General features: G+C 39.4%; 3 protein-coding genes across 4 annotated transcripts in view; 2 read left to right on the top strand and 1 right to left on the bottom strand.

Moving 5' to 3' along the window:
- The window catches only part of LOC139152676 (mycocerosic acid synthase-like), a 23075-nt gene extending 19510 nt beyond the window's left edge, over positions 1-3565 (top strand). For both annotated transcript variants that reach the window (XM_070725959.1, XM_070725960.1), the window contains exon 4: positions 1012-3565. In XM_070725959.1, coding sequence (XP_070582060.1) covers positions 1012-3545 — 2534 coding nt within the window. In that variant the 3' untranslated portion in view covers positions 3546-3565. The remainder of the gene's footprint in view (positions 1-1011) is intronic.
- Positions 3566-3817: 252 nt separating this feature from the next.
- LOC139152675 (uncharacterized) lies at positions 3818-10657 on the top strand. The gene is made up of 2 exons (XM_070725957.1): positions 3818-7852; positions 8354-10657. The coding sequence occupies exons 1-2, from the start codon at positions 3818-3820 to the stop codon at positions 8708-8710; spliced, it is 4392 nt and encodes a 1463-aa protein (XP_070582058.1). The 3' UTR covers positions 8711-10657.
- Positions 10658-15531: 4874 nt separating this feature from the next.
- Positions 15532-27090, bottom strand: LOC139114917 (uncharacterized). The gene is made up of 3 exons (XM_070676841.1): positions 26808-27090; positions 18967-19035; positions 15532-18432 (listed from the first exon to the last, which is right to left on the bottom strand). Exons 1-3 carry the CDS (start codon positions 27088-27090, stop codon positions 15740-15742), a joined length of 3045 nt encoding a protein of 1014 aa, XP_070532942.1. The 3' UTR covers positions 15532-15739.
- Positions 27091-27312: the final 222 nt, after the last annotated feature.

The following is a 27312-nucleotide window of genomic DNA, read 5'->3' as shown; positions in this document are numbered from 1 at the left end:
GTTTCGTCAAACACTATTTAAATTCTTCCAAATTACTTTTGAATGGATGTTTTGTTACATTGGACTTGGTTTGTCAGTGAGTGAATTGCACCAACACACTGCATGTCACCTGTTACCTGCAAGCTTTCTTTGAACCCTGAATCTCTGTGCTTCGCTTTACCTGCACCTTCTAGCATATACGAAAAGTTAGGATTGTTACAGATTATCCTTGAGAAAATAAATATTCCGCTATGCTTACACTTTGTTATCCAAAACAAACTTCAAGTTTGCTCGGGTTTCTTTTGAAAGTTCGCAGAAGAGCATTGGCCAGGGCTGTACATTAAGATAACAGGGTCAAAGTACCGGCCTCCATGTAATGCCATTCATCCTCTATACCTCGACACTTACTTAAACTATCAAAGCTGCTACTCTACCGCGAACATTGAAAGAATTGGTGGAATTTACGCATCAGAATACAATGCATTGTCAAGCTACACTATATTTAATAAGTTTGTCGTGAATTTTGTAATAAAATATTAGATAACAGTAATAAATGTTTCTTTAAGTACTGCAAAAGTGATACATGGGTTGACCTTGAGGAGGACTTCATTTCTAGATTAATATCTCTGTAAAAATTTTATCAGCTCCTGCTTCAAAATACTCCCGAGAAAATATTCTTTTTTCCTCATTTAATTATTATATACCTTTATTTTTATTCATTACTTGAAACGCTTGGACGACACCACAATACCTGCAAAATCAGTGAAGTTATGATCTTTCAGATTTTGACCTTTTCTTGCACACGTATCGTGTCATACATAGATAGTAATACTTCCACAGATTCATGGTTCAAAATGATTGCCATAAATGGAAGAACACAAAGGATCCTCATGATATCAATTATCAGTTCTCCCTTAAGAATATTTTAAGCTGGATTAATCATTCACACAGATTTTATAATATTTATTATGGCATTTCAGCATGAAATCCTTTTAACTGAAAAGGATACCGTTGATGTTTTCACTCTCACAGGCTGTCGAATGCCAGGTGGGGTAAATTCACCAGAACATTTCTGGGAAGTGATCAGTGAAGGTCGAAACACTATTACTGAAATACCAAAAGACAGATGGCAAATTGATGAGTTCTATGATGCTGACAGATCTAAATCCGGTAAGATGGTGACCAGAAGAGCAGGCTTTGTGGATGGTGTAGAACAGTTTGATCATGCTTTCTTCAAGATATCACCCAGAGAGGCAGCGTCCATGGATCCACAACAAAGACTAATGTTGGAGGTGGTAGAAGAAGCCTTTGAGGATGCTGGTGTGGATCCACATACATTGAAAAGTGATTGTGGTGTATTTGTAGGAATTGGTGTCATGGATTATGCAATTAATGTTGTCGAAGCTCAACATGTGAACCCGTATACAATAACAGGCCTCACTCACTGTGTCACAGCCAACCGCATATCATATGCCTTTAATCTAAAAGGCCCAAGCTACACAGTTGATACAGCTTGCGCTTCATCGCTAACAGCAATACACCTGGCTTGCACACATATCTGGAATAATGAATGCAGCCTTGCAGTGGTAGGTGGCTGCAATAGTATTCTTATTCCGGAGATAACGATCGGGTTTAGTGCTCTTGGGGTTTTGTCCCCCGAGGGACGTAGTTGCCCTTTTTCAGACGATGCAAATGGTTATGTTCGAAGTGAGGGCTGGGGTTCTGTTATTCTGAAGCCATTAGCCACGGCTCTTGCTGATGGTGACCACATCTACTCTGTTATCAGAGGAAGTGCAATTGCAGCAAATGGTTTCTGTGGAAGTCTTACAATGCCCCTGCAGGAAGCTCAAGCATGTGTTATGCATAAGGTCTATGATAGATTTCATCTATCTAAGTCTTCAATTGACTACCTCGAAGCCCATGGAACAGGCACACCTGTTGGTGATCCCATTGAAGCTGCTGCAATAGGTTGTGTTTTTGGCCCTCATAGAAGAGAACCATTAAAGATTGGGTCAGGAAAGAGTAATTTTGGGCACAATGAATATACAGCTGGCATTACAGCAATTATTAAGGCTTCCCTGATGCTTTCAAAGCGTGTTTTGTGCCCTACAATCAATTACCACCTACCAAATCCAACTATTGATTTCATAGGCTTAAAGTTGGAAGTACAAACAAAAAGAGATCCTTTTTTGCCAAACAAACTATATAGAGTTGGAATAAATAGTTTTGGCTTTTCAGGATCTGTCGCTCATCTTGTACTTGAAGAACCTCCTAACAGAGAAAATGAGCTAGACAACCAATGTGGATGGAGGTTTGGTGGTGAAAGTGAAGGAAAAGAAATCCTTATACCATTGTCTGCCAAGAGCAAAGAGGCAGTCGATGATCTTGCCAGAAAATGGATGTTATTTCAACATGATGGTGATGCACTCGGCGTTGTAGCTTGGCAGGCCATGAGACGAAAGCATCATGGTTTTCGCATGATAATCACAGCTAAATCGGGAAAAGAGTTCAAACAAAACTTGGACACTTACCTAGGTGGCGAATCTACTGATTCAGTAATTGTTGGTTCAACTTCCACTAAACATCCCAAGGTATGCATGCTCTTTCCTGGACAAGGACAACAATGGGCATCGATGGGAATAAAGCTGTATGCAACTGAAGGAGTATTCCGTGAAGCTATCTCTCAGTGCGATACAATTTTCCACAGCCTTAGTGGGTGGTCACTTATTCATGATGCAGGTTTATTCACTGCTAAAACCCCAGCCAAAAAAGTTAAAAACACCATGGTCAATTCGGAAAGATCAATAGATGATATAGAAGTTTCCCAACCTGCGATTCTATTCTTTCAAATTGGTTTGTTCAACTTACTTAGATACTGGGGCATTCATCCAAATGCTGTAGTTGGTCATAGTCTTGGTGAAGTTGCTGCTGCGTATGCTTGTGGTGGAATGACAATGAAAGAAGCAGTCACAGCCATTTACCATAGAAGCATACAACAAGCCAAACTAAAAGGAGCTGGAGCAATGGCAGCTTTCCGTCAGTCCAAAGAAGAAACTGAAAAATTATGTTTTGAGCATGAAAACCTGTTCATTGCTGCCGTCAATGCTCCTGGATCAGTCACAATTGCTGGCGATGTTCATATTATCGAAGAAATTACCAAACAAAATCCTGAGAGAGCAAAACAACTGAGAGTTCAGTGTGCTTTTCACACACCATACATGGATCCAATGAAGGACAACTTTATGCAAGCCATGGAAGGCGTGGTTAAAACCACTAGAGCTCATTCCTTCCCGTTTTATTCTACTGTTGATGGCAAGCAGTACAGTGGTGTATTTGATGGACTTTATTGGTGGGAGAACATAAGAAATCCGGTTTCTTTTAGAGATGCTGTAACAAATGTAATACAGGATATTGAGCCTGATATCTTTATTGAATGCGGTGCATCAGCCACTCTGTTGTCGTATGTCAATCAAATCAACAAGGCAGTCAAACATAGTAGAAAAATAATGACTGTAGGAGTTGGGCAAAGGGAATTGATGATCGCCACTCACTACTCAGGGCAATAGGATTATTATACACAGCAGGGATTATTGTTGACTGGAGTAAAATGACCCATACCTCTCCAAAGTGGGCGCCCATTCCAACCTATCCGTGGCAACATCACACACATTGGATTGAATCTGAAGAGAGGATGAAAAGTCGGCTTGGGCTCAAAGACAAGAGTTTCAAGGGGCAAAACGGACAAGTTTCAATTGATATGTTTCCGTACTTGGCTGACCATAAGGTTGAGAATAAAGTGGTTTTTCCTGCTGCAGGCTATATAGAGTAAGACGTACAGATGTTCTTCGGAGAAAGGGAAAATCCAGCTCTAAATAATATACGGTTTTTACGTCCATTGATTTGGCCAGAAGATGACAGAATGGGTGGACCATCTAAAGAAAATGTTAGTATCCAAACTACAAAAAGTGGATCATCTATCAAAATATCATCGGGAGAAATAATACACTGTACGGCAGAGATCACGTCTGCTGTTTCACATGATGACATCCTAGACATATCAAATATAACACAGAAGTGTAAAACTGTGATGTCTGGTGCTGAATTATATCGAAAGTTTGCATCAATTGGTTTATCATATGGACCAAATTTCCAAGTCATTCAGCAGATGATGCTAGGAGATGAGGAAGCTATTGCTGAGATTAGAAGTGCCTCTGACGCTAGCCAGAGAGTGCAGACAACTTTATTAGATGGATGCTTTCAGTTAGTGATAGCATCACTTGGTCAGTTTAATACAGCATATCTGCCCGTCAAATTGGATATGTTGAAGATGACTGTCCCAAAATTGCCATTAGATGAGCGACTCATAGCTTATGCGAACGTTACTGACTGTGACAGTTCATCAATAACTGGTGAGGCATTCCTCTGTACCAGCAATGGAAGAGTTCTGATAAAAGTAGCAGGGCTGATGGCCAAGAGCCTGAAAGATAGCAATTCTGGAGTAGACTTAGAATCCTGTCTGTTTACAACGGAGTGGCAGTCAGTTAGATCATGTTTACCTCCTACCAGTGATGTATGTGCTGTTTTTGATGAGGAAAACCTCATTCAACTCTTCCCATCAGACATGCACATAGTACGAAGAACTGAAGCTATAATGCCAACTATAAAGAAGATCTGTAAATCTTACATTAAGCTTGGTCTTGATATGGTTGATAGCAGTAAAATTGGGGATAGAAAGGAACGATACATCAGAAGGCTTAGGGCAATCGCAGATGATACAACACTAGAAACAATATCCAAGGAAAATGTCCACAAAGCCATAGATGAAGTTGGTGTAATGATTCCTGAGATAGCTCAGGAATTGAAGATGATAAAGACTGTGGGAAATGCTTTACCTGACACACTCAAAGATCCTGACCATGATGCTTCAAAACTGTTGGCACCAGACAGTCGTGTCCTCTACTTTGCTGATTCATCAACAATACGCCTCTTTTATAAAGCTGGAGCAGAGGCAATAGCAAGGGCTGTCGAGAAGGCGCTAACACAAAAACAAGTCATAAGAATCCTAGAAGTAGGAGGAAGGACGGGAGGACTGTCAAAATACATCGTCGGTCTATTGGAAGAACAAGTAAAACACAGAAAAGTGGAATATATCTTCACAGGGATGAACGTGTCATTGTTAGAACATGCTAAGCAGAACCTTAAACAGTTTCCATTGATCAAGTACAAACAGTTTGATGTAGAAGAAGATATTGAAGTTCAAGGATTCATCCCTGGTAGTGTTGACATTGTGGTGTGCCTAGATACACTTCACTCTGCTGTCGATGTTAATAATGGTATGTACCATATGAGAAATCTCCTCAGTAAAGACGGGTGGCTGTTTATGTATGAAGTCACTAATTCTAATTACATGGCTGAGTTGCTCTTTGGTTCCTTAGAACTATGCAAGGAATATGAAGACTTCAGACAAGAATCGTGTTGGCTGACACGTAAACGTTGGGAGAGCCTCTTCAGAGAGCGAGGTTACTGTGATGTTGTAAGTGTATCTACACCCAATGAACTGATTCACAGTATTGTAATTGGTCGTAAAACTGGAGAGGTTCATGTGCATTCAACAGAAACCAAAGGAGACGGGTATATTCTTTTTGGTTTTTCTGATACAGTTGTCCAAAATTGCATTCAGAAATCCACTGGGCGGCCTTGTTTGATGGTTCAAACCCCTACCATTGACGATATCAATTCCTACACAAAAGCAAAGTTGGCTAGGATCATATACTGGTGTGGAGAATGGGATGCTGATCTCCATTTCCTACTTACTTTACTGAAGATGATGGATTGTCATGGAGACACCATTATAGCTATTTACATAGTCACCCAGGGAGCTCAAAAAAGGGAAGGAAATCCTTGGTCACATGCAGCCTTTGGTCTTGCTGGATCAGTTTGTAACCACATTAGGTCGGGTTCCGTTTACTACATCGACCTCGATACACAAGGTTCTTTGCAACAAAACACACAGATCTTATGCAGTATTCTTACTGATCCCCGTCAACCAGAGAGGGCATTAATCATCAGAGGAAATGAACTTTTCTGCCAAAGAATCATCAACACTACGAAAGTCGATATCTTACCAAAGAATGTAAAGTACTGGCGATTAGGAAAAAACCTTCACCTCAATGGGAGGAGTGCATCACTTGAAGACCTTGGATTTTGTGCTTTACAAGGTCTTAGTTTAAAGCCAAACAAAGTGCTTGTAAAGATTCTTGCCACAGCACTTAATTTCAAAGATGTAATGATGGCTCATGGTATGTTGCAAGGACTAGAAAGCGGTGACACCTTGTGTCTTGGGCTTGAGTGCTCCGGTGTAGTTGAAGAAGTTGGCGAAGGAGTCAATCACCTAAAAGTCGGAGATGAAGTGATTGCTTTCACTGAGACAAGTTTTGCCTCCCATGTCATCAGCGATGCCGGTTTTGTTATTCATAAACCAAAAAATCTCAGCATGATGGAAAGTGCAAGCTTCGCAGTTTCCTTCACCACAGCTTACTATAGTTTGGTTGAAAGAGCAAATCTACAGCAGGGAGAATGGGTGTTGATTCATTCAGCCTGTGGAGGAGTTGGCTTGTCCGCCATTCAGATTGCCAAGATGCTCAGTGCAAAAATTATCTGTTCTGTAGGAACAGAAGAAAAGCGTTCCTACCTCAGGAATGAATTAGGAATAAAGTATGTCACAGATTCCAGATCTGACCAGTTTTATCATGACGTCATGAAATGGACCAATGGTGAAGGTGTAAGCGTTGTCCTTAATTCTCTATATGGAAGACTGATGGAGAGAGGTTTAGCTGCATTAGCACCTGGAGGAAGATTCTGTGAAATTGGAAAACGGGATATACTGGAAAATTCTCAGCTTGGCCTCAAGACCTTCTTGGAGAACAAGTCATTCCTTTCTTGTCAAATTGATATAAGGCTTCAAAACTATCCTAAAGGGATGCAATGTACACTTGAAAAGGTCGTACAACTCTTTGAAGATGGTAAATTGAGCCCGATCCCATTGAAAGTGTACCACATTGCTAACTACCTAGAAGCATTTCGAATGATGGCCAAAGGACAGCATATTGGTAAAGTTGTTTTAAATGTAGGCCAGTTTGTCCCTGCAAAGTGTGATTACCATGGTGAAATTTTCCATGAAAGGGCAACATACCTTGTAACTGGTGGCTTTGGTGGTATTGGTCAAGCTCTCGTTCGCTGGATGCAAAATATGGGAGCAAAACATCTTGTTATGGTATCAAGAAGTGGAGCTAAGTCATCGTCTGCTCATCGCACTCTAAATTTACTCAAGCATAAAGGAGTTGAAGTTCACTCATTTGCAGCCGATGTCTCAGAGTACAAGAATGTGAAAAGTGTCCTGGACAACATAAGATCTGACCCTGGAATCCCGCCATTGAGAGGTATATTTCATCTTGCTGGAGTTGTTGATGAAACTCTTCTGCCAGACCTGACACCAGTACAACTCGATCTTGTACTGCGTTCAAAAGCTAAGAGTGCTTATCACTTACATAACTTGACAAAGGACGAAAATCTGGACATATTCTTCCTGATGTCATCAGTTTCAACTCTAAGAGGCCAATCGGCACAACCAGCATACTGTGCGGCAAATTCTGTACTAGACGCGCTTGCTGAATATAGACACACTTTGGGTTTACCAGCTCTGTCACTACAGTTAGGTGCATTAAGAGGAGCAGGACATTTAGAGAGCAGACCAGAAACCACTAAGATACTGGAAAGCCAGGGAACTGCAACACTTCACATCAATGAACTATTGGAGACACTTGGGAATTTATTGACTTGTTACAACAAGCCGGTTGTATGTTTTGCCTATCAGGTAAGTATTTTGGCTATGAAGGTAGTGTGCGCCTTGATAATGAACGACTTAATCTTTCGATCAAGCTTTTGTAAATGTATACGTACCTTTAAACCATTCTCTTACCAAATCAACAATAAAAGTCGGGATCACCGTGCAAAGTTTGGAAATAGCAAAAAAAATTACCAACCGTTTTGCGCTTTTTGAAATTCACAATGGCCGCCACCCCTGTGTTAACTGTGTAAATTTTGTATCTTTGAAAAAGGCACATATTAAAACGAAACTGATTTTAAGTGGCAAAAGTAATTATCAGTTATCAAGTAAATTCTTAATAAATCATTCGTTAACAGAAGTTTCGCTAAAGTATTGTCTTAACAAACATTCAACGAACTTGATTGACAGAAAGGGCCTGTAGACCAGTACAAACAATCATGTACGTCTTCTGGTAATGTCCCCGAATACCATTTCTTGACAATAAAAGTACCTGTGAGTGAAGAGTGATTTGTTGTCGCATTTTAACAGGATTGGAAGGCAACGTCAAACTTTACACACAGAACTAACCTTAAGTTTCGTCACCTTATTGACGATACCTGTCTGAACAAGACTGACTGCCAACTTTCCATTGAAGACTTAGAGGATATGGTCAAACAGAAACTCGGCCAGATGATCTGTCAATCACCTGAAGACATCGATATCACCAAACCCATGACAGACTATGGTGTAGATTCCCTCATGGCAGTAGAGATGGTCAACTGGGCTTCTAAGGAACTCAATGTTTTTATCTCTCAACTTGATATATTAGGTGGTATGACTACATCTCTGTTGCTTGAGAAGGCAGTTGAAAATATCCTTGTTCTCCATCAGAACACTGATATGTAAATGTGAATAATTAAGGGAATTCGCTTCCTTGGAAGACTTTTGTAATGTTTATCCGACTTTGATGCATCTCGTTTTCATTACCGAAATAGCAATAATGGTACAATTGTCTATACTTGAGTATAACGACTACATTCCCTTTACACCTTTCACAATACGGTTCAATTGTTGATGACAAAGAAGGAGCAGAACATAAAGGAATCTGATGAATAATCGCTGGAAAATTATAAATGTCGGGAACTTGTCAGAATTTTTGATAAGGTTTAGCTGAACATCTTTGAAAAGGGACATCTATTGTCAGTATTGAAGACTTGTAAGACTTAATTGGTGCATTATGCTGTATCATAGTCAAGACGTAATCTACAGTTTGTATGATTTTCATTGCTAATTAGTGTCTTGATACGCAGTCAAATTAATAGAGCTCACGATCAAAGTTTGTATAGTTAACAATCAAAATATTCCTTGAATATTAACTGTCATGCTAGTTTGCCACTTTCAGAGACCTTGGCCGACTCTGTTCAAAGTGTTAATGCTGCAAAGAAAAATGTTTTGCCCTTGCATGAGATACTGTTCGATTATATATTTTTCTATCGATAATATTTTCAGTTACATATATTAATGCCTAGACTGAAAGATCCGTAGCTCGAGCGCAAACAGCGCCCCCGGGCGACCGATCTTCCAGTGTAATAAATGCCCTATGGTAACAAATATATTATTTTTAGACAACAGATTCCGTGTTCAGTACACAACGTTGTAGTAAAATAATCAGTTTCATCAAGGTTAATACAATATCGTCTCACATCATTTAAATCAGTTCGATTTAAGTAGTTTTGTAGAATAACTTCCAAAAAGTACTGTTTTTCTTTTCTATATGTATACAAGTCACTCAATTAAGTCAAACATGTTTTTAAATATTTTACACATATTTAGATTAGTTTCTGCTATAGTATTTTGCATTATTTTATCATTGTAAAAGATACTAGACGATTCAATGCTTTTCTGTTCATCACAAATATAAGATATGTTTTGATCAACAGTTTTGTAAGCATTTAGCGTGACGTTTCATACTGTTATATTTAGTTTTCGGGAAGTAATCTGAATCACTTGGAACTCTGTGCAATCAGGGGGTTACAACTATCAAACATATCAGTAAAATTGTAATAATTTGCTAGTATAAGTTCACCAGTATATTTTAATAAGTTCTATATCACGTACACCTGACGTATTTAAGTCAAACAAGCTCGAAACATCTGCCCAATATCCATAGTTCATGCTACAACTATTCTTGTATTATTGCACAAAGTACAAAACAGAACAATAACTTTTTATGCATTTCTTTCGATTGAATGTCACATATGTTAATGGAAATTTGTAAAGCTACAAAACAATTCACTCTCCAATTTACTGTGAAGTTACATCTGTATGAAAGTCAGAACTTGAATGTTTTATCGAGTTTTTAGTAGCTGTTGTTATCAATTGAAACATCAGTAACCCATGGTAATGGACAATTATTCACTAAATATTTTTTAATGATAGGTGATTTTTGAATCATAGATTGTTTGTTAAATCATTGAATTTAAATCGGTTACTGAATGATGTATCTTTTAATAATACCACAGGCGGCCCAAAAACTATTACTGAGTTTTTCTCACTGTTTTCTCTATCATTTTCTCTCCTTTTCTTCATGCGCTGACTGATCGAAGTAAATAAAATAAATGGTTACATAACCTAACCTAGCCTCTGTGACTCTTCATTTATTTTACACCCCATTACAAGGACGTATATCTCTCATACACACATGTTGTAATTAATTAGTCAACATAACTAATTATGCTAATCCGTGGACTTATCAGGGATTTTACGGGTTGGTCAACATCGCGAAAGATAGGAAAGGTTACTAAAATTTTTTCATTTACATCTCTATCTTTGCAATGTTGACCAACCCTTGATAAGCCCATTCGTTCCTCAGTGATGCACGCCCTCAACGTTTAACATCAAAAGCCAAGCTATGTGTGATTTGGGTTTGTGCTGTTATTGCTCCGGTCAGTCTAAAATGAGTGATCGCGGTAAACCCAACAAAAGTGATAAATTCTGAATGACCACTGCGTTTGCCTAAGTGTGCCTTTGTCAAAGCCACTGGGATCAAAACACAACAGGGACAGCAAATCATGAATTGTCATGTATAAGTGTCTGTCTTTTCTCTTTCACTCATAGTATCATCCGTCTACCTTACCATGTACCTTACTAGTGGAGATTTAGCCGACTAGTTCTGTCTCTGGCCTCTCAGCTAGGCGACTGATGCCGTATGTTGTGGGTTCGAATCCGATTGAAAACTATCCGTATTTTCTATCCTGGGTTGGTAACACTGCTGGTGGACAGAATTGTCTCCGAGGTTATCGTTCGCCCAGTTAAAGCGATGAAATTCGTTTCTTCGCTTTGATGTAGTGTGTATGTGCGATGTATGATAGTGAGCATGCGTGCGTGAGTGCTTCACGAACTCTACAACGTGTTGAGCGGTCTCAGTCAGAAAATGTAACAACTTAGCCGGCTATTGAACCACTCTTTTTTGGGAGTGGAGATTTAGCCGACTAGTTCTGTCTCTGGCCTCTCAGCTAGGCGACTGATGCCGTATGTTGTGGGTTCGAATCCGATTGAAAACTATCCGTATTACCATGTATATGCCTTCGTCCCATGGTAGGATGGCGTCGGCTATCAAATTTGCGAATTCTCTCACTTTGACTGAACCCTCTCTTTCACTTGCGAGGAAAAAGAGGGAATCTAGATCTAGATGAATGGGAGAGCGAGCAGCGACTCCAGAGGGCGCCCATGGTGATGTGCCCGGCATGCAGCGCGGTTAGCCTTCACCTGGACGACATCTCAGGCCTTTTCTTCATGCAAATATTATGACCTATGAAAATAAGATGTCCCAGGCCTATCCACAATACACTTACTCAGTATATGTACACATGGCAGAAGGCTACCCCTGCCTATCCACAAATACATGTGACCGCTACAGGGATGACCCAGGCATATCCTCAATACACTATCAACACAAATACATGTATAAACAATGAAGATGACCCAGGCCTATCCTTAATACAATTGCATTTATACAAATACATGTACACGCTATGGAGGTGACCAAGGCCTACCACAATACAAATATATGCGCGGTACGGAAGATGACACAGGCCTGTCCACAATACACGTATACGCAATGGAAGATGGTTCATGCCTATCTACAATACTATATGTATACATTATGAAAGATGACCCAGGTCTATCATCGATACAAATAGTCTGTTACCTGTATTTTTATTCTGGATAGGCCTTGGTCATCTTCCATAGTGGATACCTGTATTTGTATTGAGGATAAGCCTGGGAAATCTGTCATCGCCTGGCCACCTTTAATAGTTTGTACATTACTTTGTATTCTGGATAGGCCAGGATCATCTTCAATACTGTGTACCTGTATTTGTTTTCAGGATAGGCCTGACTCATCATATTTGCATAGGTCATAGCATTTGCATGAAGATGAGCCGGGAGCGTCCAGTTGAAGGCTTACCGCGCTGCGCTCGGCACTCTAAGCAATGGAATACGTCGATGGGGGACTATGGTCGAGCCGAAGAAGACTTTCAGATTAGTCGCATTGAGCGTATACGAGTCTGTGGTCAAATCTCCCCCTGCCTCAAAGGACGACAACCGTGAGATTGTCATGACTTTCTCCACATTGAAGGGCTTTGGGACGATATTCATAGAAGTTCCGTCGTTTTATCGCGACTTTGTCACAATCGGAAATAATCTTCAACAAAAGACTACTATATCAAAGTTAAAAGGGACCATGCATTGCTTACCGTCATGTTGAAATAAGTACAGTATAACAGTACTTGTTACGAAATAAATAATTGTGACATTGTGGAAGTTCGATTCCTCGGCTACATCGTTCATATTTACGTTCACATCCAACGGAAAAATCCGCCGCGTTTGTATGACCCCGGCCCTACCAACCACATCAGTTGGCTGCTCATTTGGTAGACACAGTGAAGCAATTCTTCTCCAATATCACAATAGTTGTAGCCGACTATTCATTCTAACGACAGAAAATCAACATGACAAATGTGAAGCAGTTCTTTCTGCCGAAGAAGTACAATAACTTTTCCTCTCTAAGTGTGGCAATAAGTCAAGTGCGAACTAAGTTGTCTTGCTGGTGAAAGACAACTATGGATATGCTGAACTTAAGAAACTATAACTCCTTCTGAAACGAGACGACATTAGGGACAGGCTGGATGTCTTCGGCTATTTTTTATTTGAAGATGCAGAAGGTCAGATAGTGGACGGAAAACACTTCTATATGAGACTCGAATCAGAGTCAGGTTCCATCGACGGTGGTTGTGTTAACTTAAAATATGGTGGCTATCGAAAACTGGATAACTACCCACAATGCACCATGGTAGACGCTGTTGAAAATTTCTTCGCGGGGAAAACGATACCGTGGTGGGGGCTGGGGCTTGACTCTGACATCCAACCTCTCGGTTTAGATTCGGTATTTGTAGAGGCACTAGGGAGACTTCGGATAGCCACGTGCACGGATGTAACGGTTCACAATCCAAATGTCGTACAAAAGACCGTTCAACATATCAACCTGGTTCTCCAAACGAGTTCTAATAGACTTCTCTTTAAAAGTAACCTTCAGTGTTTTAATATCTGACGTTAAAACGCGACTATACTCGATGTCATGAACTCTTGCATTATATTGAAGTTTGACCTGAGTGACCTCATATTTCAACAAACTGCCAGGCACTCTCATTACATTTTCTATGTCATCATTTATTATTCTTTGCTGTTAGCTTTTCTACTTATTGGCCGCTTTGTACACGATTTATTCTTTATCCCACCAGTTTAGAAGAGACTTCACATGGATCCTTAGAAAATTTCATTTTCAAATCTGTCTTTTTATGTCTGAAAGTTTCATATGTCAGTGACTTTTAGAACAAGGACAAGAATGTCCAAACATTGATAAACATTCATATCATTTCTTTTTAATCTTTGGCAGGTGAATCGGAAAGTCCCATCTTTGTAATAATAATAATAATAATATTGGGTTCTTATATAGCGCACATATCCACAAGTACATGTGATCAAGGCGCTTTACAATTATTATTACCCCTGGTCATTGGACCTAATATGATACCACTCAACTCCCTGGGAGCAAACAACAGCTCACATGTGCAGCCAACACACACATTACAACCACTGTCCTACCAGGTACCCATCACTCCTGGGTGGGGAGAAGCAATGAGGAATAAAGTGCCTTGCCCAAGGACACAACACCACAGCCATGCCGGGGCTCGAACTCGCCATCCTTTGATCGTGAGTCCACTGCTCTAGCCACTGGCTAATGATGCCTCCTTGGATACATCTTTGGACCCTTTTCGTCATATTGTCATAATAGAAATAAATTAAAAATACAGAAAAAACAATATCAACGGATATAAATACTCATTCTCCCATCATACATTGTACATAAATGCTTACATAGATAGATAGATAGATACATAGATACATACATAGATACATACATAGATACATAGATACATACATACATACATACATACATACATACATACATACATACATACATACATACATACATACATAAGTACACAGAAAAAATTGGTCAATTTCACTTCACTTTTCCAAAGTCAAAATTATATTTGCAGCAATATGAAGTGTCATAATGAAAAGAAAGCTAGTGTACATGGCACAAATAAGCAGTGGAGTCACAAACCTTGATTGCGCAATTTTCTGAAACTTTGTCTTTCAGTAATTGCCAGAATTTGTTTAGCGGAAAGTCAATCACAGGTTTGTAATTTATTTTAGTCTCAGGAAAGGTATGCATTAAAAATTCTGATCGACAAGAAAGTTGCTGTGACAGAAAACAAGCAACTAGTTTTAAATTCTCAGAAAGCTATACGGAAAGTCTTGATACCTCTTTGTTGTTGAGAAACTATACAAACGATGTGTGTAATTGATATAAGACATGCATGCTGAGGTAAATCAGGAATATTATAAATAGCGCCCCCTACTAGTATTTAGCGGATCACATATATCCAATAGCAATCAAACTTTAAAGTAGGGCTACAAAAGCAATACATTTTGATCATTTTTCTTAAGCTAAATAAAGAAAAATCAAGACTAACTTTCCAGGTGTAGCATTAAATTTGTAGACATTATCATCATCATTTGCTACGTATTTGCTAAAAGCTTATGTCAAAGACAACTACCATTGACAGTACGAAACTGCTATGGAGAAAGATAAACTTGAGGCACATTATTGTAAATAGAGAACTCTACTGTTACACTATTCTGAAAAGTGCTGAAACCTTTCATTACTGTTACCAATTAAACCTTCTAAAATACTACAGAAACATTGTAAGCTCATCCGTATTCGATTTTTAAACTCGGCAAGATTCAAAAGGGGAAGACAACTTTCGGACAAGATGTATCATATCAAAAATATACAACCTTTCAACAATGAAAATAAAGAGCAAGAGAATCATGCAAACTTTAAGCTAATATACCACAATGATGCAAACGAAAACTTTAAAGATGAAAGAGGATACACCGTAGGAGATATTGAAATATCAAAATAATTTGAATTTGATACTTTTCTACCCTGGGTTGGTAACACTGCTGGTGGACAGAATTGTCCCCAAGGTTATCGTTCGCCCAGTTAAGGCGATGAAATTCGTTTCTTTGCTTCGATAAAGTGTGTATGTGCGATGTATGATAGTGAGCATGCGTGCGTGAGTGCTTCACGAACTCTACAACGTGTTGAGCGGTCTCAGTCAGAAAAATGTAACAACTTAGCCGGCTATTGAACCACTCTTTTTTGGGAGTGGAGATTTAGCTGAGCGGTTCTGTCTGTGGCCTCTCAGCTAGGCGACTGATGCCGTATGTTGTGGGTTCGAATCCGATTGAAAACTATCCGTATTGATATACTGTGAGAGCAACAATAAGAGAATACAGAGTCTATTTACCGTCAATGTCGAGCAAATGCTGACTCCTTTCACTCATGTCACAGTTATTGCGTCTGACTTCAACGTTTATCCTCGACATTTCAGCAACGTCACCTTCACTGAGGATGTTGTCGGAGAGATCGACAGACACACAGGCGCTCTCTGGGCTCTCTTTGGCCTGACACAATCCACGAATGATGGGGTGGGTTTCAGCGTCCTGTGTGCTTCGATCAGACGGTAAACTTGAGGAAAGGTTTATATGGTGCAATTTTACAAACAGCCTACCCCATAAGTCTATCCAGATTTGGGAATCGTGCATGTCTGTTTGAAAAGCCCAACCTTTCATTGAGAGGGTCTGTAAGGACGCCATCGCCGTCACACAGCTTATAAAAGCTTGGAAAGTTGCTAGATCGATCTTCCCTTCTGGATAGTCAATTTGCAAGCAACCAATCCTAAACACAGAGAGCCTCTTACACATATCAATTTGGTCTGAGTAACTTGCATGGCACTTAGTCATTTCAAAACTCGTAACGTTATCATGATTTCCATCCTTCAAGTCGCCCCTTTTCAGAATTGCATTCAAGAAGGGATTGGGGTCACATTGCCTGAGAAAGAATGACTCCTTTGGTTTGTTGTCAGCCAGGTTTTGTTTGAGTGTTTCCATTTTTATCTCATCACCTTCCACACCATAAATATATGGAACACTATTGTCTCGAAGATTACATTGCAAAACATCTAAACATTTTTCGAATGTTTCCTCTAAGGAAATACATTCCTTGCTCAACAGTGGCTCTGTGCAGATGATTACCACCGAATTCAGAGATGTAAGTTTCTTCATCTTATTCAAAGCTGTGTAAATAGCCATCGACGTCGCAGAGCAACAGGTAATCTGCACATTGGAGACTGCCACCTCTTCAAATTGAGAGAACAAGCTGTCAACATGGTCTGGCGTCAACACCGAAGTTGAGCCTCTATCAGAGGCTGAGTTTGGAGCCAACGAATGTTGAGAGCCAATCTCCAACGGAGTGAAATCTATGGCCTTATCATGGTGTTTGCGAGAAATTTCTTGCTCTTTCAGTATGTTTCTGAACTCAATCACGAGAGACAGTTTGCCCCCTTTACGGTAAATAGCAGAGAGCAATGGTCCGTAAAGCTTTATGTGGAAGGGATGTCCGAGTCTCAAAAATACCGACACTTTACGATCCTTCTTCGACCACTGCTCAACAAGATCAACGCAGATCTGAGTGTTGCGGTGTTGATCAGGATCGAAACCTGAAACTCCACATGTGTCTTTTGTGGCTTTGGCAGCAGTAAATAGGAGAGACTTAGAGTAAGGTTGGGTGCTTTCTTTCAGACATTCAATGATCAGATCTAACCGACTGATACTATCACAAAAGACGTCAAACATGTCTCCACAAGCCTCCTTCAGGAACCCAGCAACAAATTGAAGGACGGGGGAACAATCCTTACTCATCCTGCAGTAAAAGTTTCTCAACGTCTGCCTGAACTTCTGGGTATTTTCCTCTCTGCGTAGAGACGCAAGGTACTTTGCTGCGAAGAATTCCTGAAATGTTCTATGATGAATAAGAAATGACGTCATCGGATCTATGGCCAAGACAACTTGCCTATCAGCAGTATATCTTGTCAAAAATCCCATCTTCAATATATCACTATTTTTTTCCAAATGGAGCTCGCTTTTGTCAATCTTAAACTTGCTGTCGAGCAGAGATTTGAAAGCTAGCTCACCCAGAAAGACAAACTGCTCATCAATACCATCTCTGACCGTCTCATACACTTTCCCCTCGTTCTCACAGTATATTTTTACTATGATGTCTACAATTCGTTGGTACAACTGAGTCTTATTCTGTGTTAGACTGCCAGTAGCAGTCCACATATCACAGATAAGCAATGAATTCAGCGGGCAAGTCATCATCTTTAGCAGCGTTCCTTTAACTTGAGACCTATTGATCTGCTCTATAAATACATTGACTCTGTCAGACTGTTCAGTCACGTCAAAGTGCTTGCACACATACTCTTTTAGGGATTCGAGTGAGAAACCCATTAACTGTAGAGAGAGGTCAAAATGGGATTTGACTCTCTGCTTGGCTCTTTTGTCGTCACGAATCTTGCGTGATGTCACGATCACTTTACTATGACGTAACATTGTACCCTCTAAAATCTTCTTAATATCCCCAGTTGCTGTTTCTGCCATTTCATCCCACCCATCTAATAAAAACACAACATGCTCCTGATTTTCCCTCATGTATTGCAAAAGTTGTTTTTTGTCAATGAAGCAGTCCTCTGGCAGTAGAGTATCAAAGATTACATCCTCAATCTTTTCCTGAAAACATTGTAATTTCAGGAGAAATACCAGTTTGAAATCTTTAATGAACCCTACATCACCCACCGCCCAATCGTACGCTAATTTCAAGCAGAAAGTCGATTTACCATAACCAGGGTCACTCTCAATTAGAACTCGCCTGGTTGGATTGTATTTTCGACCGACTTTCCTGTCACTGAAAATATTGATTCTGTCAAAAGATGTAACTTTGCTGCCGTGTTTATGTTGGAGTTCTGGTAGAGTGTAGATGTCCTCGATGTGTACTGCACTGCTCCATGGGAAGGGTCTGACATCAGACAAGGTCGTTTGGTAAATGTCACGCAATTCCTTTTCACATCTGTCAGCAACGATCAGGAGAGACGGATCTGTGAAGGAATAACAAAATGATACGATAAAATGGTTCAGATATTCAATGTTATTTATGAGATAATACAGCCCTCAGTATTATGTGAATGTATTTACTTCAACTCAGTAACTAGCGACTCAGTAGAGAGACTCGAATTCCCACCTATTTACATTGAAAAACAGACTCAACATTCGAAATACATAAATTATATCCGCTACACACTCAAATTTAATTTCTAGTGTCTTCAACAGGGCTTTCATTTCCAGTATCTGAGAATCGAGGCACATTACTCGCATGCCAACAATAGCAATACTAAGGCGTTAAAATATTCCGAGACAGAGACAGAATGACAAACAGATGGATGGACAAACAAAGAGAAATGAGCTGATATAGAGATTGACGGGGATATGAACAGAGGACAGGAGATATGCACAGCAACGCAGGTACAAATCAGACAAGCTGTCGATATCACCAAACGATATGCCCACATCACAAATGAGCAAGACATTGAGGTGTCAAAAGACTGTGCAAACAGTTGTATCATGTTGTTTACCTTGGGTTTTATGGGTTTGTTCAAGAGGCATGGTATGTCGATCACGCTGTTCCTCTGGAGCAACCATCACTGCAAATATCAAAAGCGACACGACCAATTTAGATTAAAAGAACAATAATGAGATCGTCCTTCTGAGTAACCCTGAATTCCGCCACTGAAGAAGTAGTAATATATATTATTTATTGGTGGGAGATCAGCGAATTTCAAAACAAACTCCTACATCGAGTTTACAACTATGTAAAAATGAATATGCATATTCAACTTTGTAGACTCATTCGGCCTTAATTTCTTTCTGCATACAGGTAAATACTTATAAATATTATATCATCATTCAAAATGTATTTATAAAGAACAAGAGGCACCTTAAAATCATGGCATGTTTTCACGGGGTCCAATAGAAACTATATAGCCTTTGGATTAAAGTACATAAATGGCGACACATCGACAGACCGAAAGCGAGGTCACATCATATGGATTAACTTATGGTTACAATCACGTGGCGTCTATTCCAGATATGAATGCTGGGTATATGATGGGGACAAGACATGTTTTTGGTGTCGTTTTCGATGACGCATACCTATCGCACCTTGTAGATTGCATTTCCGTTTTGTGGAGAATGTCGCTACCTTTTCCACGAGAAGAGGCCGTCGTAAAGATAGGAAAATGTCGATCAATAGATCCAATTTGGTTTCTGATATATCTCCTTGTTCCGTGAGGTTTTGAAATATGTCAATGCCGGTTATTAGGTATTATTTGGCAGATCTTTTCTCGAGCTGTTTCCCTAGTGATAGAATCTTGATTGTTGCTCTTTCATTGAAGGTAAGCTCATCGTCGAGTAGGTTGAAAGGCGATATACTGGCGTCAGCGCTGGGAACCATCTTCGCCTCAGTAGTATAGAACTCATCCTACTCATGCCGGGGTACAATGACGTAAAATTTATGTTGTTTTCATGTCCGTTCTCAGGGGTAAGGCGGGGTAGAGGCGTATTTGTCTCAGCACAGGTTTCTTGTTGCTTACGTCATAGACCCTTGAGAACTGGGTCTATGCTTACGTTTATTCTTATATGTCGGATCACTGTGTTGCATCTATTATCTGATGCGTTTGATTGCCTAATGCTCTAAAGCAAGCAAGGGTAAGATAATCTGCGGACATAGTCAGCAGATTATCACCGAATTAACTTTGACAAAGTCAACAACGGACGCACCAGCGAGGGTATAACCATAGGGAACAGTTTTCATGTCCATCCCCAGGGGTGGGAGAGGGGGTAAGGTTGTCTTGGTCTGAGCACAGGTTTCTGGTTGCTAACGTTTAATATTTTGATGTTGGAGAATGATTTCCATTGCCTCTAAAAATTATACAACCAAACTTTTGGTGTCTTGGTCTTTTGCTGGCACTGGTTAGGGGGCTGGAGGAATTCTTGGGGCATTCGAAAATTTTGGGGGTAGTAGAGGGGAGGGACTTGAAAAATTTTTGGTTCCCTTTAATATTTTACATTTTCAATTTTTTGTAGGTAATTCAAAGAAAATGAATACCATTTTATGTCATCAATTGTTGTAATGATAATAATCATTTAACAAAATCTAGAACCATTTTGTCACATTTCATGACTTTTATCTCGAACAAATCTAAACATGTGTGATTTGTCATAAAAACCAAACGAGCCTAGTAACAGGGCAGAAGCAACAACTTTGATGATTTTTGCAATATGTCTATGTAATATGTCAACTACAGTTTCTTTCTGTCTCCCTACAGTATAATCAAACATACAATATTAGCTTGTCGACAAAGCCTGTACATATAAATATGTATGAGGTGATAATTTAATCAGTGACAGTCAGCTTTCAGTGATACAAATACATGGTACACATACACAGGTTGTGATAGCAAGCTGAATACTGGACAGTTCAACATGCTGTAGGGAGTAGAACAAGAATACAGTTGTATAAACCATAGAGGAAGATAGATAGAGTCGCAACGGGTATTGTTTAAGGCGTGAAGCGGTTACGTAACCCATCCATGTTCGCCTCGCCTCAGGTTGCTCTCGCCTCTCTTTTCCGAAGAGTGCCGACCATGCATCCTTCGGTAATTTTCGGATTTTCGCCAATTGTTAAGCGAAAGTATGTTCTGCAAAGTTTGTGCTGTTGTTTTCGGTGGTGCTGAGCAGAATTGACGTGCTGGCGAAAACGGGAGTGTTTTGAGCTTCAGGAAAGTGAGTTTTACCGTTTTAAAAATTCCTCTCATATTTTTATGAATATATAATGAGTGTGTTTGAACCAAATTTGAAAGTCTTTTATCGATACTGTCTGGTTTTACTCAATGGTTTACGGTCAGTCATACCGTCTTTCACACGTGCGTCAAGGAAGGACATGTTTATGAAACTGCTGGCGTGTTATGTTTTGATTGGCGTGAAGCAGTGTTTCTAGCCTGAGAGCTCACAAAGTAACTATGGTTGCTACGCGACTGGCAGTACGATGCCATCTCGTAGTATATTTCGCATAATCTCGTGTAATTATCAACCACAAACAAAGCCTCCAAAAAGTTTAACACCTTTGAAGCTCATTTTAATATGAAAAGCCAATAGTCCACCGAGACGACCATGGAACAAAAGGCATGCAGGCGTTACCACTCCGTCTATGATACTCTGTGTATAAACTGAACAAAAATATTGTCAAAATTATCAAAGTTAATACAGTTACTCCCTGTGGGCACTTTCACTATCAGGTACTGCCCTGCTACTGCAGTTTCACTGTCACTGCATACTTAAGCAGTGATAGAGATATGTACATGGTAGTTGAAGAAGAGTATTGTGTCAAATGACGCTCATGACAGTGAAATAATCGCAATCATACCAATCCATAATCCAATAACACAAGATTTGGCCAGAGAGCAACACATGGAAGACCAGGAGGCTTTCTGGCATATGAGAATAATATTAAAGAAAAAAGATGGGGTCACCATGTTCAATTTTCTAAATTTTCATAGTCACGTCATAAAATAATACAAAAGTAAAACTTTGAACAGTAAAGACTAAATGAAAAAATATGTGACTAAATGGAATTATTTATTTTTTAACCAAATTTACCATTATGACACCCAAAATTTCAGAGATTAAAACATTTATTTGATGGAATATTTAACCTTCCAATATTGTCAATTTTGAGTTGCATCTAATTCATATATGTCTTGTACTTTGGAAACACTTTTTTGATGGGTCACTGTGCTCAGTTTTTTACAAAATGACAATTAGCCAGAATTCACAATTTGCATACTCTCTCATGATCGTCATTTTGCGTGCTCTTCGGCAGGAGCAATTGGCCCGGCTGATTTGGATTAACTCAGGTTGGCTTAGACTGATAAATCAAAAAAGTTCACTGGTGCTTTTAAAAATGAATTAATTTAAGAACTTGCCATAGAAATATGACTTTACAAAATACTAATAACAGGTAATGTTGAACATCTGCGAGCGGAATGGCGCAATACGTGTTTATTTTGTCTGTGCGCACATCGTTTACAAATATGCGTGCTTGTGATAGTTGGAGGACTTGAAAAATTTTGATCATATATAGGGGGGCATTTGAAAATCTTTTCTGGTATTGAGGGGGATCTGAAAAAAATAAGATTTCAGTCGCGATTCCTCCAGCCCCCCCCCCCCACGTGATTGTGAACGCAGTCTTACTAATCTGTAGACGCTGTCACCAGATCATCACCCGATTAACTTTGCACAAAGAACAACGAAGCACCAGCAAGGGTATCACAGAAGAAAGGGAAACTCTGAAAAGCTGCGTCCAGAGGTGAACCGTAAACCTAGTGAACACTTTATATTCATGTATTCAGAAACTGACAAGATGCAAAAAAAACTTAATTATTCTTTTGTAAACGAAAAGACCGAAAAGGGGCGCCTTCAATGGGCGTTGTATGTGTTCAGAGTGGCGTTCGTGAAATAGGAAAGTGTTTATTAGAAAGTAGGTTTCAGTGGCTTTTCAACTTTAGAAATTTATAAAATGGTACTTCTACTTGCCTTGTGTACTATATTTTCGTATTTACGAGCAAGCGACCGGAAGTTTTGATTTCGACATAAGGAATCCTACTTGACCCTACGTGACCGTTTCAACTAACGAATAAACGTCTTTTACTGTGGGTGGTAATTTTACAGGAAATGTCAAAACGGCCTCTTGAAATGTATAATAGACAGCAGTGTAGGTTACAACTGTGTCAAGTTTGGAACTTCATTTCGCACGAAAAAATGTCCCAAACACTGACTGTTGTGTCCCTGATATGTGCATGACGGCTGCGCGAAGCCATAAAGAGTGACACGGCAAAGCGTGTCATAAAAAGTCGGACAGCGAGTGCTTTAGCTGAACTTTCAGCAGCAGCTGTTGAGCTGACGTCAGTGGCAAATGCTTATCAATAACCACGTGGATAGAGGGACAGTGCAATAACTAAAGCTTTTTGACCGATTGGTTTCGTTAGGAATCCTGATGTCCATTAAATAAACTTCGTCAGGCTGCCATATGCCCACTTAAAAAATCAAAATAGGAGATTGGAGAGGTTTCGTTCTATAGCTATATATCATTAGTGTGAGGGCCATGCATGCTTGCATAGAAATTGTCTGTTGAGCAATCCTTCCTATCAACTAACTTTTAACTAGAAAAAGCCATGGCTTGTCGAAGGTGAAACGTGGGCGCATTCTTCGAAGCAGTGAGTCATTCAAAATAACTTATTTAGCATGCTAACTAAGCGACACATTCAATCGACTGGGCTAAAGTGCCTGAGGATAAAATGTACCTAGCAGGCTGTAACACCTTTTCCCCTCCAGAAGGGTTTGCGTCCTATCTGATTCGAAATAAAATGCACAAGTTTACTAATTTCAGTATTAAGGCAGGTGGAGAAGTCCAACTAAGACAAAAATCGCGGCAATCGTGGGTATCAAAATGAACTGATATCTTTTCTCCTGAATTGAGTGGTATCCCATATCGCCAAGTCATCCCCTTTTAATGATGGTCGTTTCTTTTGTGAAGATAGTTTCTATTCCTTACAAACCTGCGTGGGAATATCGTAAATGGTCAGATAGTTTCTATTCCTTACAAACCTGCGTGGGAGTATCGTAAATGGTCAGATAGTTTCTATTCCTTACAAACCTGCGTGAGAGTATCGTAAATGGTCAGATAGTTTCTATTCCTTACAAACCTGCGTGGGACTATCGTAAATGGTCCTCCTTTTGGTCTTACATTCACAAAAGAGCAGCATTCTTTTTCACTAGACTGTGAAACAGTACATCTTGAAAGAAAGCGTTCCCGTGAGATTGTTGTCCTTGAGAACAGACCCTGTTTCCTCAATTTAAAACCCGGCCAGCTAATTTTCTGTTTGAAGTTTGATGGTCTATTACACTTCGCAAGTCGTCTTTAGAAAAGTGTAAATCTCTATACTCTTCCTGTTGAATTATTAAGATGTCAAGCTTGCAGTAAGATGATCTGACTATCTGAAACTTGACTGATCGTTATAAGTGATTCGTACATCAAAGACATGTACAATAAATTTTAAATTATACTCGTCAAAGTATCCCTACTTGGCTCAAAAATCTTTGTAAGATAATAAATCCGGCATATGGGACGTCTAAGAAAATATATTTTCAGAGGCGGGCTGAGAGGCACGGCCACTATATAAACATTGCATTCGTAGATGCTCCAGGGATGGTCACTCTGAGAAGCAGAGCATTTTCTTGCATACTGAAAAACCCCGCGAGTTCGAGTTTGTCCCAATTTTTGACGGATCTCATAGCCTTTCGTGAAGAGCTAAGGTTGCTTTCAACAGACAAAAACACCCATTTCACACCCTATTTTCATTATGTTATTTCGACCACAGCACTGAAAGTATAAACCATCCTTGAAATAGCCAAAGTATGTGCATGTTGCTATCTTAATAATTAAACAGTTTGCTCTGAAAGTCTCGCAAATCCCTTCTATGAATGGGAATGGCCAAACTGCGTAATAATATCTATATCTCTATAAGCGTAGGCGAATGGTTTGAATCAGTGGGTCTTTCAAAAAGCCCAATCCAGGTCACTGAGCGGCGCATTCCATCGATGATTGTACTACATTGCCTAGGGGATGAAGTCGTGCCTTCTAGACAGTAACAAACACCTTCAGAGGGCCTTGTGAATTTGTCACTTTTTTTCACTTACAGCATTGATTTGGTGTGACTTTAATTCAGAAATTCATCCTCTGGAACGAGTCCATTATACACAAAAACTTGTAGCTTCGAAATGTGATTTTTTTATCTTTCTCTTACCACTCTTTCTTTTCTCCAAGTTACATTTCTGTATATAAAGTATGGGAGTTGAAATATACTACAAATTGACATGGAAACGGGATCAATCCTTCTGCGATGTCTACTTGTAGACTGTGAAAGGCTTTTTCTCTGAGCGGCAGATTTGTCAACTTAAGTGCTCAATAGTTTCTCCATAGTTCTGAATGTTATTATAAATTGATAGCGCCATCAGTAAATGAAAGAGTCTGTGAAATCTACGACAGCAAATGTGCAGAAGATGTACAACATTTCATCATTTCTTGCAAATTTTACACCAGCCAAAGAAATCTCTTGTTTGCTACAGCTGCAAAATATAACACCATATTTTATGATGTGCCTTACAAATTTATATTCATTATGAAAAATACTAGCATATCAATTCCTCTAGCACAGTACATATCATACATGTATGTAATTGAGAATGGAACGCCTATCAGAAATGTAATCATTATTTGATTTTCTCGCTATCTTGAAAGATTAATCAAGCTATTGTTTTGGGGTTTTTTGTATGAATTTATTTCTTTTTCTTATTATTACTTTGAAACGCTGTTTTGGTTTCCTTTGAGTAAAACTTCCTCATTTGTTTTTGTAACACTTTTCTTCCCTTCAGAGGGAAGTTGTGTGTCCAATAAAGCCAATATAGAACTGTTTTCTGAAGATTTCTTGTTCAAGTTGTTGACTTCACTGCATCATATACCCTAGTTTTCTATACAGGCTAAGAATGCATGCATAGTGTCATGTATTTGTCCTGTGTCATCTTGGGATGTTTTACCATGAGTGTGCTTGCCTAATACGCCAAAGCAAGCAAGTTTAAGTTACTTATCTGTAGACGCTGTCACCAGATTATCACCGGATTAAGTTGGAAAAAACTCTGACTGAGTGAGTGAGTGAATGATTTAACAGTTTGAATTCGTTGTAAGAGTCTGAGATAGGTGGAAAATGGAGATTGGGATAAAACTTTAATCTGATTCTTTGTGTTGCAAAAATCTTGTGTCGTGTATCGATGCACAGTTACCAGGAAAAGTAATCGTAGTCCCTACTGAAGGCTACCAGTGAAAATTCTGTTCAGCATAGAGTTAAATTGAGACATACACATAAACCCTCATCCACTGATAAATGAGATATTGTAATTTTGTAAGAAGGCTATTCCTTCCCTTCGTACACTGACCATTTCTTGACTTTACAAACCGTGATTATAATGAAAAATCGACACCCGCGTGACACTAGTGAGAATATCCGTTTAATTCTCTTTGTTTAGTCCAAATTCAAACATTTCCACAAATTTTCTTTCAACATACTGATGTATTCTTGCCAACTTTCAAGTCATTATGATCAATCAGAACTTCATAAAACTTGATCCTCGGCTACTCTGAAATGTTAAAAGACTTAGACCAATGCCTCAACACATATGCATAGTATATGTCAGCAATGCAAATAAAGTAATGGCGTAAAATTTCCATCATATTTCGTAATGCCAAGATAGTATGCATGTATGATGCCACCTTGATATTTACAAATAAGTGACCCTAGTTTACCTCTGCTTAGGCCGTGCTCTTGCTCAAAGGATTCAACCAGGTCGACGAGGGTTCTTCGTCCAAGCTTTAAAAGAAGTTCTTTCAGAAATTTCAGATTCTTGTCAGATATAATCCCCATGTCTTCAAGCTTTATGAAGATATCCTCAGCGGTTTCCATTTTTTCAATGTCACGAATCGCGATCTGTTTACCCTTCAATAGCTGAATCAAAGTTTTCATCTCATCTTGCGATAATGCTTTAGCTACATCATAGAACAAGCTACGCAGCGGATTAAGTTTGTCCATCTTGTTTTTAGCTATTAAAATCAGTCTGAAGAGACAAAACTATGTGCAATGTGGCATCATATCATGTTCGTCAAGAGACGCGTCAACCTGGTATGATCTAGCTTTTTGATATCGCTTCAATGTTTAGGTCCTCTGCGCAGAAATTAACTTGTCCTCATATGCGCAGATTGGGGGCATGCCAAGGTGACCATATTTGGCTATTTATTTGAATACCTGTACTTT

Source organism: Ptychodera flava, chromosome 16 (assembly GCF_041260155.1).
Source record: "Ptychodera flava strain L36383 chromosome 16, AS_Pfla_20210202, whole genome shotgun sequence".
In the NCBI taxonomy this organism is placed as follows: domain Eukaryota; kingdom Metazoa; phylum Hemichordata; class Enteropneusta; family Ptychoderidae; genus Ptychodera; species Ptychodera flava.
Note: the sequence above shows the minus strand (reverse complement) of the source record. Positions and strands in the feature narration are given on the sequence as shown.